The following is a 12,933-nucleotide window of genomic DNA, read 5'->3' as shown; positions in this document are numbered from 1 at the left end:
CCTAATCCAACTCTACTGTTTTTGCTTGAGCCTTGAAAGTTTTACGTATGAACATGGTCAGATGAGAACGATGCTGCTTTCATATATCTACAATATTAGAATAATCCCATCTTCTTCCTTCACCCTTCCGTTCAGACAGGATTTCTCGATTCCGATTTCAGATAATTGAACTCTTTTCTGAAACAATGGATGGAAGTGCGCAAGAATTTAGAGAATCGAAACTTTTACAGCTATACAGTTTTGAACTCGCTAGAGAATCTGACAAATGTATTTTATCGAAATTAAACAGCTTGGAAGAATCTGAAGAACGAAAAAGGGAAAATGATGAAACTGAAAATAATCCACAAAAAATTACTAATACGAATCAGATGCAGCGAGCTTTTCTCGTTATTTCAAGAACCGAACCTTCTTCTCAAGTTTTCGACCTCCCGTTTGCTCAGTCCAAACGCCTTCTCCAACAGCTTCCCCTCTATCCCAGACCCAAAAAGTGTCAACGGGAGCTTCTCCTGACCTGGGTTCTGACTATTAAAACTCCCAAATATCGTGGCCGGAGAGTCCCCGACGTTCATCTGAAAATGCACCAGTCCCTTCGGAAAAACCATCACCTCCCCTTTCTCGATCACTTTCGCAAACACCCGGTTCGTGGAATCAACGAAACCAGAGTAGACGGTTCCCTCCAAAACGACGGCGATCTCGGTGGCTCTTGGGTGGTAATGCGGCACATTGACGCCGCCCTCATCGAGATCGGCACGGACGAACGACATGCCCAGCGTGTTCAGTCCAGGAAACACGGTTGGGTTCACAGAAATGCCTGAGAATCCGGTGGCCTCGTAATCACCCGGCGATTTGATTCCGGAGAAGACGAAGTCATCGACGGTAACCTCCGATGAGTTCTTGCAGAGGGGGAAGATGGGGTGGACGGTATGGTTTGGCCCGTGCCATAAGACCGGAACACAGAAGTCTTGAACCGGATCTGGATCGGAGGAAGCCATTGGAGTGAAAGCAACAACAAGTAGGAAGAACAGAATTGCCACCGAGGAAGACATTCTTTTTCCTTCCATCCGAGGAACACAGGCACTTCTTATAGATTTTTTAATGCACCGAAATTACTAAACAGCTCAACAAGATTTAAGAACAAGGATTACAACAAATTCCTCCGACTAAATTGCATATGGAAAGCATAACTTCTTTTGGATTGCTTTGTAGAAAAGGTAAAAGGATTGGCACCACCTACGCTTCTCTTTATTGTGTCATCTCCATGGTTCAGATCCCATGGAAATGAGGTACTGATCAGTTCAAGCAGCAGAAACTGTAATTGATTATCGTCTTCACATGCTTCCTTCTCAAGTCTCTCCCTCTTATCAATTTTTTCTTTTGCGGATCTACCGAACCGCTGGGCCCGGTCAATCATTCGAGCAGGCGTGAATAGAACTAGACCGCTCAGCTACATAGATGGGTTTAATTAACTATATTTTATAAGTTTACACTTGACGTAGCTCTTTTGAAATGTAATTTTTATATTTAAATTATAATTATTTATAATTAACATATACATATAATCAAATAAATTAATAAAACATTAAAAAAAAGTTTAAATAAAATATAAGTAAATAATATTATAAAAAATTAAATATTTCTTATTTTTACCCATTAACACTATATACTATCTTCGAGTGTACATGTCAATACTTTCATGAAATATGAAGTTGAAGCTCGTATAGATGATTGAATTTAAATTTGAAGCTGTAACGGGCATGCTATAGAATCCTTAGTGGTTCGTGGCCTTGCCTGCAGCGGAAGCGAGTTGATGATGGAATGACACGCGCCTCTCCATGCAGATCCGGCGTACTTCCATCAGACACGTACCGGGTACGTGGCTTCCTGTCCGGCGAGGCTGCGCTTGGACAGACTTGAGGAGGTTTTGTTAATTCCGGCTCGAACAACAGCGGCGATGGGCCCCGCCCCGGTGGCGATCGCTACGATTCGAGTTTCAGACGGCCGGGGTCTCGGAAGGCACGTATGAAAGGAGACAAGACGGTGTACACTTCTCTCTAGCTTTTGATCAGAAATCAGCTTCTATTAATGGTGGCCGCTGTTGATCATGTGGGAAGTAAGTAATTAATTTTCTCGTAGCAAGTTTTAGCTACGACAATCCAACGTACCAGTTTTCCAATGTTAAGAGTCCATGCAGGTAAATGAGGCCGTTTGCAGTTTCTTCTGGTTGTTTGAATTATAACGAAGTATTATAGAGCTTGGTGGTAACCCTCTTTTCAGAACATATGTACGGCTATTGCTGTGCGATAAATCAGAGGAATGACAGATCTTCGTTATATCACTAATACTTGTTTCAGAAGCACAGAGGATCAGTCAATCTCTAGCTTAAATTATGCGAACAATCGCTTCAGAGTCTGAAACTATGACCGGAGATGACTCCTCCAGGCCAGCATGTGTGGAAAATTTTCCCGTTTTTAGACAATCCTCCATATACTCTCTCACATTAGACGAGTTCCAGCATGCCCTGTGTGAGCCTGGTAAGAACTTCGGCTCCATGAACATGGACGAGTTCCTCACTAACATCTGGAGAGCGGACGAGAATCAGGCGCCTAGCGTTCCCATTGCAGCTTCTCACTCAAATCAGAATCTACAAATGGAAAACACGAGGAACTTGTCGCGGCAGTCGATCCTCCACTGGCAAGGTTCTCTCTCTCTCCCAGCTCCATTGTGCAGGAAAACTGTAGAAGAGGTCTGGTCTGAGATTCACAAACAACAGCAGAACGGCGCCTCTGAACAGGGACAACAAGAAGAGAGTGGTGGTAACCAAGCAACCGGTGATTTTATTCCTGGCAGTGCCACTCGCCAGCCCACCTTCGGCGAGATGACATTGGATGATTTTCTCATCAAGGCAGGGGTGGTTCGTGAGGGCTGCTCACAGGCGTTGTCTTCCACCGAAAGAACCATTCCGCAGCAGCAGTACGGGAGTTATGGCGTGGCGGGGTACCAAATAGGGGAGGGATCTAATTCCGGCGGTGGGAAGAGAAGCAATTGTGGTTTCGGAGAAGTCCCGTATGCTGGGAGGATCAGCAGTGGTGGTGGAATCGTGGGGTTTGGAGGACTTCATTTGGACATGGGGAGGGGGTCCCCTACAAGCCCTGTGACGTCGGTGCCGGCGCCTGAACAGTACAAGTGCGACGAAGGGATGAGAAATGGGTGGAGAAAGCAGCTATTAGACAGTCCTGTGGAGAAAGTTATAGAAAGACAGCAGCGGCGGATGATTAAGAACCGGGAGTCCGCAGCTCGATCGAGAGCCCGGAAGCAGGCAAGTTCCGATCTTGATCTACACATCTTTTCCGCAGCAGTAGTCTAAGAAGTGAAATAGATATTAATTAAACCATATTCACAGGCATATACGGTTGAACTGGAGGCTGAATTGGATCAACTGCGAATGGAAAACGTGAGACTAAAGAAAGAGCAGGTATGAATCTCAGACCATGCAGCAGGAACGAATCTTCTTCATGCTTTTTCCTTCTCATAACCTTCCCTTCCTTGGCTTGAAGCTGGAAGAGGCAGATCAGAAAAGGAAGAGGAAGGTATGCTTCTTCATTTTATTAGGAAGATTTGAACCCAAGTGGTGGTACCGTTGTAAAAACCAAGAGATGATAATATCAAACTGTTTGCCTGGATTCAGCTGTTGGAGGCAATCAATGGAAGAATCTTGACCGCGACAAAATCGAAATCCACCAAGTTAAGGAGGACTTTGACAGGTCCGTGGTGATCGGGGCCGGGATCCCACCATTACTGCAATCCTCTTCCTTCCATCTTAGTTCAGATTAATCTCTGTTCTCTCTCTAGAAAGCATGACGACCCAGAACGAAAATCGGGAAGCAGGTTACAGACTTCAAATCCCTAGTTCGTTAATGGGTAGATTGTAGATTTAACTGAAAAAGGATCAACTGCAGAGGTATCTCTTTTATTGAATATACATCCTAGTTTTTATTCATTTTCTTTGGGTTATGATGGTCCGAAATCATCGAGGAGTCTTAGATAGCAGGGAAGAAGCTAAATGAATGGTAGCGTAACAGATTGCAGATCCTCGGCAACGTACGTTTGCGCATTTAAAAACTGAAACTCCCAAGTGTTATCAAGACGTTTATTGCTGTCAAGAAACCAAATGAATGAAGCAATCCAAGCTCCAGGAACGTCAAAAACAGAGAGGAGGAAAGTCTTACATCGCCGTAGTGAAATTTAACAGTTTTGTTTGGACTGATTAGAACATCCCCAGGAAAGCCCTATTAGGATCATGAAAAATCTTCGAGCTTGTGAAGATTGCCATGAAACTCTAAATCTTTATATCGGTGGTTCGTGTCTGCAATAGATTCCACAGTTTTAAGGATGGTTATATCAGAAATTAGTTTCAAAGAAGAAAGAAATCGATGTAAACATACGATCTGGAGTGGAGGATCCAGATGAGTGCATATGCACTAGAACAGGAATGGACCTTTTATACGAAGGAATGGATGTTATTTGTTTGATTGGAAGTAATTCAGCTTCTTTCAGTCCAAAATGACACATCAGCTTTGACCGTTCATGTAGTGCCACATCACCACACCACATCAGCACCCAGTTCAGGGTTTATCAGGTTTTTTATTAATTCAAACCCGACACGTTTAATAATAATTTCGAGCGAATAAATCCTTTCATTAATCTATTTATTGTTTTAATGGTCAAAATAAAAGAGACAAATTGTGATTTGGATTACTGAATCGGGTCAAAATTTGTGGCCTCAATTGAACTATATCAAACTACACATTATTCGTGTGTTGGTTCCCTAGATCACGTACCTTCGCCTTCACATTTGGCATCGCAACCAACTTCACGTGGCCCGGAAATCGGGGCTTCCGCCTCGTTCTGATAGGCTGACAATGAACCCACGTTCGAATATGTAACCAAGGCTCATTTAAAACTGATTAGCACACGAGTCACGACCCAATTTGATTCAACTCATAATAAATGAAACCATAGTAAATAAATGATAACCTAAGTTTCAACCTTCGCAATTTAATTAATAATTAATGGATAATAGTAATTTTAAATATTATTTTTATTTTTATTGTAAAAGACAATTGTAGTATTATTTTGACTGGGGACTGGACTTTGAAGCAAGCAATGTCCAAGTTCACGTGAACAGCCAGCTTAAATGGAAAATGCTGCACGATGACTCCGTTCTCGTCTGCCTGCTTTCTTTCTTTCTTTCTTTCGAATGATTTTCAAAATGATCCGTCAGCTGGCCCACCATCGACGGCATTTGTTTCGTCTTTTCTTGTCGAAGTACCCCTTGTCTTTTTCAAAATTACGTTGCTTATCCTTCTATAGATGGATCCATTAGGCCCATAACGATGTAATTTAGTGAATACTTTATAATTTTTTAATGGCTCTCTTTGCTTCTCTCTTGCAAAGAGGGAGAAAAACCTTTAAAAATTAATTTAATTAATTTAATATTTTTTTAGACGTCTCGATTATCTATCAGATTCAACTTATAAAATTATATTTAAAAATATAAAATCTAATGAGCCATGTATAAATCACCCTTCCGATCCGGCTCAGTAATCGGTTTTTAGGCCCATGACCTCGTTCTTTACCGCCCGTCAGGCCCAAGATCCCAGAAGACGAAAGGTTATTTTCGTAGTTGTGTATTCTCCTTCGTACCCGCTCGCATATTAAAAGCCGTTGTGATTCTCCTGACTTCACTGGTTCCCTCTCTTTCCATTTACATATGTGATTCCAGGAATATATGTCGAGTTGGATTTCTCCATTTAGATTTCCCCCATTATTGATCCAGCGCCTGCCCGCCTAATATTTGTGGTATTTAATTTTCGAAAGTGTTTTACCAGCACGTAAAGACCTCGTTTTTTGGGGGGGTGGGGTGGGCTGAGGGGTGGAGAGATTTGTTTTATTTTGACAGATTGATATCTACTTGGTCTTGCTGATTCTTCTGGTTCTTGAGAGGGAGAGAACAGATCAGAGCTCTGTGTTAGCTTCCCGGAGACTGTAGCTGTTTCGTTTTGGTTTAACTGAAAATGGCGAAGGCGTCGAGTAACTGGGTATTAATGGTGACTGCTAAATCGCCTACCAATATCGCGGTCATCAAATACTGGGGAAAACGAGACGAAACCCTAATTCTTCCGATAAATGACAGCATTAGTGTTACGCTCGATCCTGATCATCTCTGCACGACAACTACTGTCGCGGTTAGCCCCGCATTCCAGTCGGATCGGATGTGGCTAAACGGGAAGGTACGCATTCCCTTTTCCTTTTTATTTTTTATTTTTTATTGTATGTACTTTTTTTGTTCATTTATCGATTTTCTTGTTAGAGTAGGAGATTTCTCTCAGCGGACATCGGTACCAGAACTGTCTTAGGGAGATTCGCCTGCGAGCAAGTGATGTTGAGGATGAGAAGAGAGAAATTCGCGTTTCGAAAGAAGACTGGGGAAAACTACATGTTCATGTTGCCTCGTATAACAATTTTCCGACAGCTGCTGGATTGGCTTCCTCTGCCGCTGGTTTCGCTTGCCTGGGTAAGAAATTCTTGACGCTTATCAATGGTTTGCTTTTTTGGAATCCTCGTACTATTTTTATTTTTTGAATTTTAGCAACCGCTATATTTTTCAGTCCGACTCGTGGAACTGAATTTGTATAGAGTAGCTGTGGTTGGAGGTTTTGGTGAAGTTCATTTCAGAAATCAAATATCCTTGGAGTTCCACTGCTAAAAATAATGTCCTGATCGCCATTTAAAACAGTTTTTTTTCTTCATGCGGATAGAAAGAATCAAACAAGAGTTTTCAAGTATAGCTATGATGCACTGAAATTCGTAATCATTCAAAGTACCAGGATATTAGTCCACCAATCTGGAATAAGCTGCTAGAGTTATTTATTTAATTATTACACTGTAGTTCCTTATGGCCCCATTGCTACTGATACTTTTGTTGTGTATCATAAATTAGCTGTGTCTTACTCTGGCTTTTCTAGCATATCTATTTGCTCATTTTGTATGGCTAGTGCCTGTACGACACCTTAACAATCCAATAATTTTATTCTAAAAGTGAAAAAATTTATTGTCTTACCAAACTCACATTTGATTATAGCAATAAAAATTATGTGAGAAGTCATGAATGTAATCAAGTTACTGGCATGTTGCACCATATTGGAGCACCAGCAACACCTTAATCATGTGGCAAATGACTCCCTCAGTCATTTTTAACGTCGCTACATGTCAGACATCAGCAAAAAGATGCTGTAGCTACAGTCCATGACAATGATTCTATTTGCCTGTGCTAAAATCAGTTCCTGAAGCATGAATCAGGGGAAAACAAAAACTAACCAGTTGCAATTTTTTGTGCAGTTTTTGCCCTTGGAAAACTGATGCAGGTGAAAGAAGATCTGGGAGCACTATCAGAAATTGCAAGGTTTGTATTAAAAAGCAGTGGCTGTTTTTTTCAAATCATATGCCAAACTCCATCTGTAGTTATGGCTGTTTCACTGTGTTTGTCTTTGTAGCCTAAGACAAGTGCATCTTTTAGCACTGCAAGAGTATCTAATTTTGTAGATTTCTGTTGTTTATTGATTGTTATGAATCATTAGCAGTGGAAAGTTGCTGGATATGCAAGTTTGTCCTGGGTTTTAGTCAGCTGGGGATACTCTTTCTTTCAAATTCTGCTTCCTCATTTTGTTCTTATATATATATATATTATAACTCATCATCTGCAGGCAAGGATCAGGCAGTGCTTGCCGCAGTTTGTATGGTGGTTTTGTGAAGTGGGTCATGGGAAATGTAAGGTTGATTCCTCAGTTTTTATCTTCAACATATGAAGCATCACAAATATCCGAGACTTTTTTATTCTAATGGTTTATCTCTTTATCAATGTCAAGGACACTTCTGGAAAAGACAGCATTGCAGTTCAACTTGCAGACGAAACACATTGGGATGAACTTGTTATTATTATTGCAGTGGTATGTGCCAATAAATCTTGATGTATTAAAAAATGAACTTGTCTTTCCCACTCTCTTTAATTCTTTCTGGCAACATTGCACAGCCCGTAAAAATATAATAAGCACATTATGGTATATGTGATACATGATATATCTGCATTCATGGCTACATCTTTGTAACATAGACAGAGGTACTTAAGTTGAGCATTGTCTTCTGAAACTAGAGAGTATTAAACCGTTCCCTCCTTACATGCTGCTTGAAGAAGAATAATATAGAACTAATACCCAAGCAGTAGATGCATGAAAAACTGATGGTTGTTGTATTCTTAACTTTAACTTGTTTTATATACATGCACGGCATGGTTTTAGAACTTGATTTTGATTTCTCTAGTCATACAGCCAGCTTAAAAAAGAGCAAAGTGAACATAGGGGTTAACAGCAGGAAATGAAAAGGAGACAAAAAGAAAGATGGATCCATGAGGAACAAAAACAAAAGCTAAAAGAGCAATCACAGAGGAAGATAGCTGCCAATAGAGGTACTGATGGGTAGATCCTTCCATGACGAAAGCTAAGCAGCAGAACCAGGTTAACTTGCCTAGTTTAGAAAAGGGAAAGGTCAGTAGAAGTTCTAAAAAGATTTAGGGTTGGTTTATAGAATCATTGAATTGTAAATTTTTTAAATGAATTGGAGAAATTGGATAGCTGCCAATAGAGGTACTGAAGGGTAGATCCTTCCATCACAAAAGCTAAGCAGCAGAACCAGGTTAACTTGCCTAGTTTAGAAAAAGGGAAAGGCCAGTTGAAGTTATAAAAAGATTTAGGGTTGGTTTATAGAGTCATTGAATTGTAAAAATTTTAAATGAATTGGACAAATTGGAAGCTAATTTATATTAGCTGAAAATTTTGTAATGCATTTTCAGATTGTTGTCTTGGATACAGCCTAATCCTCAACTTGTGCTTATATTTCTAATGTTCTTGTTGCTTTCAGAAATGGAAGCTAATTTATATTAACTGAAAATTTAGTTATAAATTTCCAGCTTGTGGTCTTGGATACAGCCTAATCCTCAACATGTGCTTGTATTTCTAACTTCCTTGCTGCTTTCAGACCAATCTAGATTTACATTTTTTATTTATATATGTTGATTGATGTTAATTTTAAGTATGTTGATTGAGTCTAACATCTTGAATTTCATGAATCTCTGCATCAGCTCATATGAGTCTGAGCTGAGTAGCTTGTCGTCTTGAATTTTTTTCTTTGTTTTGCCATGGTTCATGACAACAGGTGCAAACCAAAAACTAGTTTTGAGGCCATATGATGTGTCATTACCTCTTTATTCTTCACATTGAAACTAATTTCTGATAAGAAAGTATAATAACGTTAATAATTAAGTACATCTGTGACCTGCCTGACACTTGTTCTTATCTTCCTTATAATTAGGCCTCTCTTCTTCAGCAATTCATTTTCTTTCATTATTGCAGGTAAGTTCACACCAGAAAGAAACTAGTAGTACTACAGGTATGCGTGAGAGTGTTGAAACGAGTACCCTTTTGCATCATAGATCCAAGGTACTATTCTTATTGTTGTTGAAAGTACTAAAATGTTTTTTGAATTTGTTGAGCATACTGAAACAAGTACCCTTTTTGCATAATCGGTTTTCTTTATTTTCTCTTATGGAAATTGTGAAGTTAATGAATTGAATATTTATTCCTCTTTGGTATATTGGTGATTCTACCAGATTATGATAAAACTCACTTTTTGCCCCATGTTGTTGTAGGAGGTTGTTCCCAGTCGCATAGTACAAATGGAAGAAGCCATTACACATCGTGATTTTGCATCTTTCTCGAAATTAACCTGCACAGACAGCAATCAGTTTCACGCTGTCTGCTTGGATACATGCCCTCCTATTTTTTACATGAATGATACATCACACAGGTGTGCTCAAAGTTTCTTTCTTAAATTTCTGTTGCATCTATTTAGCCTCGATATACATGGCTATGTTGAAGTTTTCATCACACAACCACCTTGAATGATCAATTTTTTTTTAATCGATGTCTTTCTGTATTTACATAATGATGCGTGTAACCTTTCTTTCTGTCTTTCTTCATTTTCATTGATGGCAACTTTAATCTGTGTTGCTACGACAAAGACAAAAATTCTTCTCTATTACAATAGATAATGATGCATTACTGAAGTGGATCTACCAATGTCCTCTTCAATTTTTACACACCTGAATTGAATATTTACCTTTCAGGATTATAAGCTATGTGGAGAAATGGAATCAGTATGAAGGAACTTCTCAGGTACTAATTTTCTCTTTGTAAGAGAGTAAAACTTGTGTCTTTCAACTTCTTTATACTGATTAAAACCATATTTTCCTAGTTGCTGCCCAGGATCGAATAGAAACATGAAGACAACTAACTTGTCTCTTACTCAGGTGGCTTATACTTTTGATGCTGGGCCGAATGCAGTCCTCATTGCTCGTGACAGAAAAACTGCCGGGCTTCTCCTACAGAGGCTGCTCTTCTATTTTCCTCCAAATATTGAACTGTCGAGGTTTGCAGCCTTTTCCTATTGTAAGCAATTCAGCATAAACCATTCAGAGTATAACCCATTTTCTTTTCCTTATGGCAGTTACGTATTAGGAGATAAGTCAATAATTCAAGAAGCTGGTATTGGGAGCTTCAAGGACATTGAAGCCTTGCCGCCTCCTCCAGAAGTCAAGGACAACGTTCCTCCCAAAAGATACCCTGGCGATGTCAGTTATTTTATCTGCACCAGGCCTGGAAGAGGTCCGACGCTGCTCATGGGTGAAGACCAAGCTCTCCTTGACCCTAAAACTGGGGTGCCCAAGTTTGTCATCTGAGAGATCAATAAGTACCTCAACAGAGAGTGCTTTTACATGAACTTTAGTCAATCAGATTGTCCTAGGTCCAAAGCTAGAGGACTTCAGATCACATTATTGATTCCGGGTCTTTAATGTATTACCTTATTTAAAGCATGTAATTTTTGTTTCATGTTGTTTCCATTATGTGCTTGTTCTCAGGAAATAAGCAGCTTTGTTATTTTTATTTTTTAACTGTTTATAACAACAGTTAACAGTAGCCGGTGCAAGGATGGTCGTTTTCTTTGATATGAATGTTCATGGAGGTCAGATTGTGCAACGGGTGTCACCAAATGCATATTATCATTCCACTTGCTTCTCACATTTGTGGAAATGGCTACAATCCTTCATGTTTCAGTAAAGCGGGAGGAACTACGACGGTCATTTTGGAAATGCTAAATGCATCAATTGTCGGTTTTCAGCTAGTCACTGTACTGCACAGAACAAGGCATTAGTATCTCAGGTGCCCTTCACTGAACAAGAAGAGCCGCTCTTTAGTTTGAGGAGCTTCTATGTATGGCTTTGTGACTTGTAAGATCGAATAAAAAGGTTGGATTCGCCCCTTGACCCGGAGTTCCTTAGGGCTGAGTTCGGTCAGTCCCAATTCCATGCAGGAGTAAAATCCCAGGTTGCATCACTCATGACTTATTTGTTCTTGACCAAGAGTCATATATGTTCTACAAAATGCTTTCGGTGTACTTACACATACTTGAAGGGGGTTAGTCCGCAATGAACTTGAATTGAAGTGAAGAATTGAATTGAACTGAACTGAAATGAATTAATTCAACTTCAATTCATGTTTGGGTGTTAATGTAAACGAGTTCAAATGGGGGGAAAACATATTCCTATGTTAGTGCCCCCAAATAAAAAGTATAATATAAAGAAGAGAATGAATAACCTTTTATAATATACATAAATAGAACATATACTTAAATATATAATTAACCAAAATAAATATGGTTAATACACTTATAAGTGATTTAACGTGTAGTATTAGCATATATTAATATCCTAATTAATGAAAAACTATATTATATTACTTAATGATTATAGTTTATTATAAATTAAAACAATAATTACATGTGACTAGAATAAATTATTTAAAATTAAAAAAAAAGTTAAAAATAACATGAGTGAATATTATAAATAAATAAATTATTTTGTAATAACATAAGATATAGTTTAACATTAAAACTCACTATTTTAATACAAAATAAAAAAAGACATAATAAATAAATAAATATATTAATTTATCAATAACATAATATATATTTTACATATTATTAATTAATAATATATTAACAAAAAATGAAAAACTAATGGTTTAATTAATTGGATAATTAAACCAATTATGACAATGGTTTAATTTTTCCTAACTTAGGAAAAATTAAACATCGTCTTCCTTAACGCGTGTCATCTTCCTTAGCGGGCAACGCTCCGACAGTACGCCGAGAGGGAGGCTGAGAGAGAAGCCAGGAGACTCTGCAACAAAGGGTCGGCCTCCCGTGCTCTGCGACGGAGGTCGAGAGGGAGAGGGGAGGGAGGCCGAGAGGAGAAGCAATGCGTGTCGCACGAGGAAAGTTGATGATTCGCAAAATAGGTAGGAATCAACTTTCCCCCGTTTTTGCCTGAGCGAATGAAGTGGTGTAATTTCACTTCAATTCAATTCTTTCTAGACTAACGCCAATTTTTTATGAATTAGGTAATGCGGGGGGAATTCATTCCACTTTATTATGGACTAAACCCCCTAACCGAAGACAAAATGCTTTCAGTGTGCTTACACATACTTGAGGGGGGGTTAGTGCATTTTGAAAGTAAATTACCTATTGAAAGTGGAGTGAATTAATTTTTTGTGTTAGTGTGAAAAATATAGTGGAAAGTAATTTTTTGTATTAGTGCATAGTGAAAAGAGGGTATTTTTTATAAATATTATATAATATTAATTCTTACTCTTAAAATATCAATTAAATATAACATTAAAATCATAAATTTATATTAATAAAAAAAGGGAATTTTATTATAAAAAATTACTTTTATAGATTTAATTTTATAACATAAAGTATGTA

At 38.7% G+C, this 12,933-nt stretch overlaps 3 protein-coding genes across 3 annotated transcripts; 2 read left to right on the top strand and 1 right to left on the bottom strand.

Moving 5' to 3' along the window:
- Positions 1-250: 250 nt before the first annotated feature.
- On the bottom strand, positions 251-1,310 carry LOC137960413 (germin-like protein subfamily 3 member 2). The gene has a single exon (XM_068808039.1). The coding sequence runs from the start codon at positions 1,059-1,061 to the stop codon at positions 393-395; it is 669 nt and encodes a 222-aa protein (XP_068664140.1). The 5' UTR covers positions 1,062-1,310; the 3' UTR covers positions 251-392.
- Positions 1,311-2,313: 1,003 nt separating this feature from the next.
- On the top strand, positions 2,314-3,772 carry LOC137958568 (protein ABSCISIC ACID-INSENSITIVE 5-like). Its single transcript, XM_068805634.1, has 5 exons — positions 2,314-2,384; positions 2,470-3,316; positions 3,401-3,472; positions 3,555-3,587; positions 3,686-3,772. The coding sequence occupies exons 1-5, from the start codon at positions 2,314-2,316 to the stop codon at positions 3,770-3,772; spliced, it is 1,110 nt and encodes a 369-aa protein (XP_068661735.1).
- A 1,980-nt stretch (positions 3,773-5,752) lies between these two features.
- Positions 5,753-11,147, top strand: LOC137958740 (diphosphomevalonate decarboxylase 2-like). Its single transcript, XM_068805841.1, has 10 exons — positions 5,753-6,290; positions 6,376-6,574; positions 7,399-7,462; positions 7,764-7,827; positions 7,926-8,006; positions 9,465-9,551; positions 9,761-9,918; positions 10,238-10,286; positions 10,421-10,539; positions 10,618-11,147. Exons 1-10 carry the CDS (start codon positions 6,075-6,077, stop codon positions 10,847-10,849), a joined length of 1,269 nt encoding a protein of 422 aa, XP_068661942.1. The 5' UTR covers positions 5,753-6,074; the 3' UTR covers positions 10,850-11,147.
- The last annotated feature ends 1,786 nt before the right edge of the window (positions 11,148-12,933 follow it).

This window comes from Aristolochia californica, unplaced genomic scaffold (assembly GCF_029961685.1).
Source record: "Aristolochia californica isolate CCGP_79_NKW_82.1479 unplaced genomic scaffold, dmAriCali1.0.hap1 SCAF_3, whole genome shotgun sequence".
Taxonomy (NCBI): Eukaryota; Viridiplantae; Streptophyta; class Magnoliopsida; order Piperales; family Aristolochiaceae; genus Aristolochia; species Aristolochia californica.
This window is presented reverse-complemented; position numbering and strand designations above follow the sequence as displayed.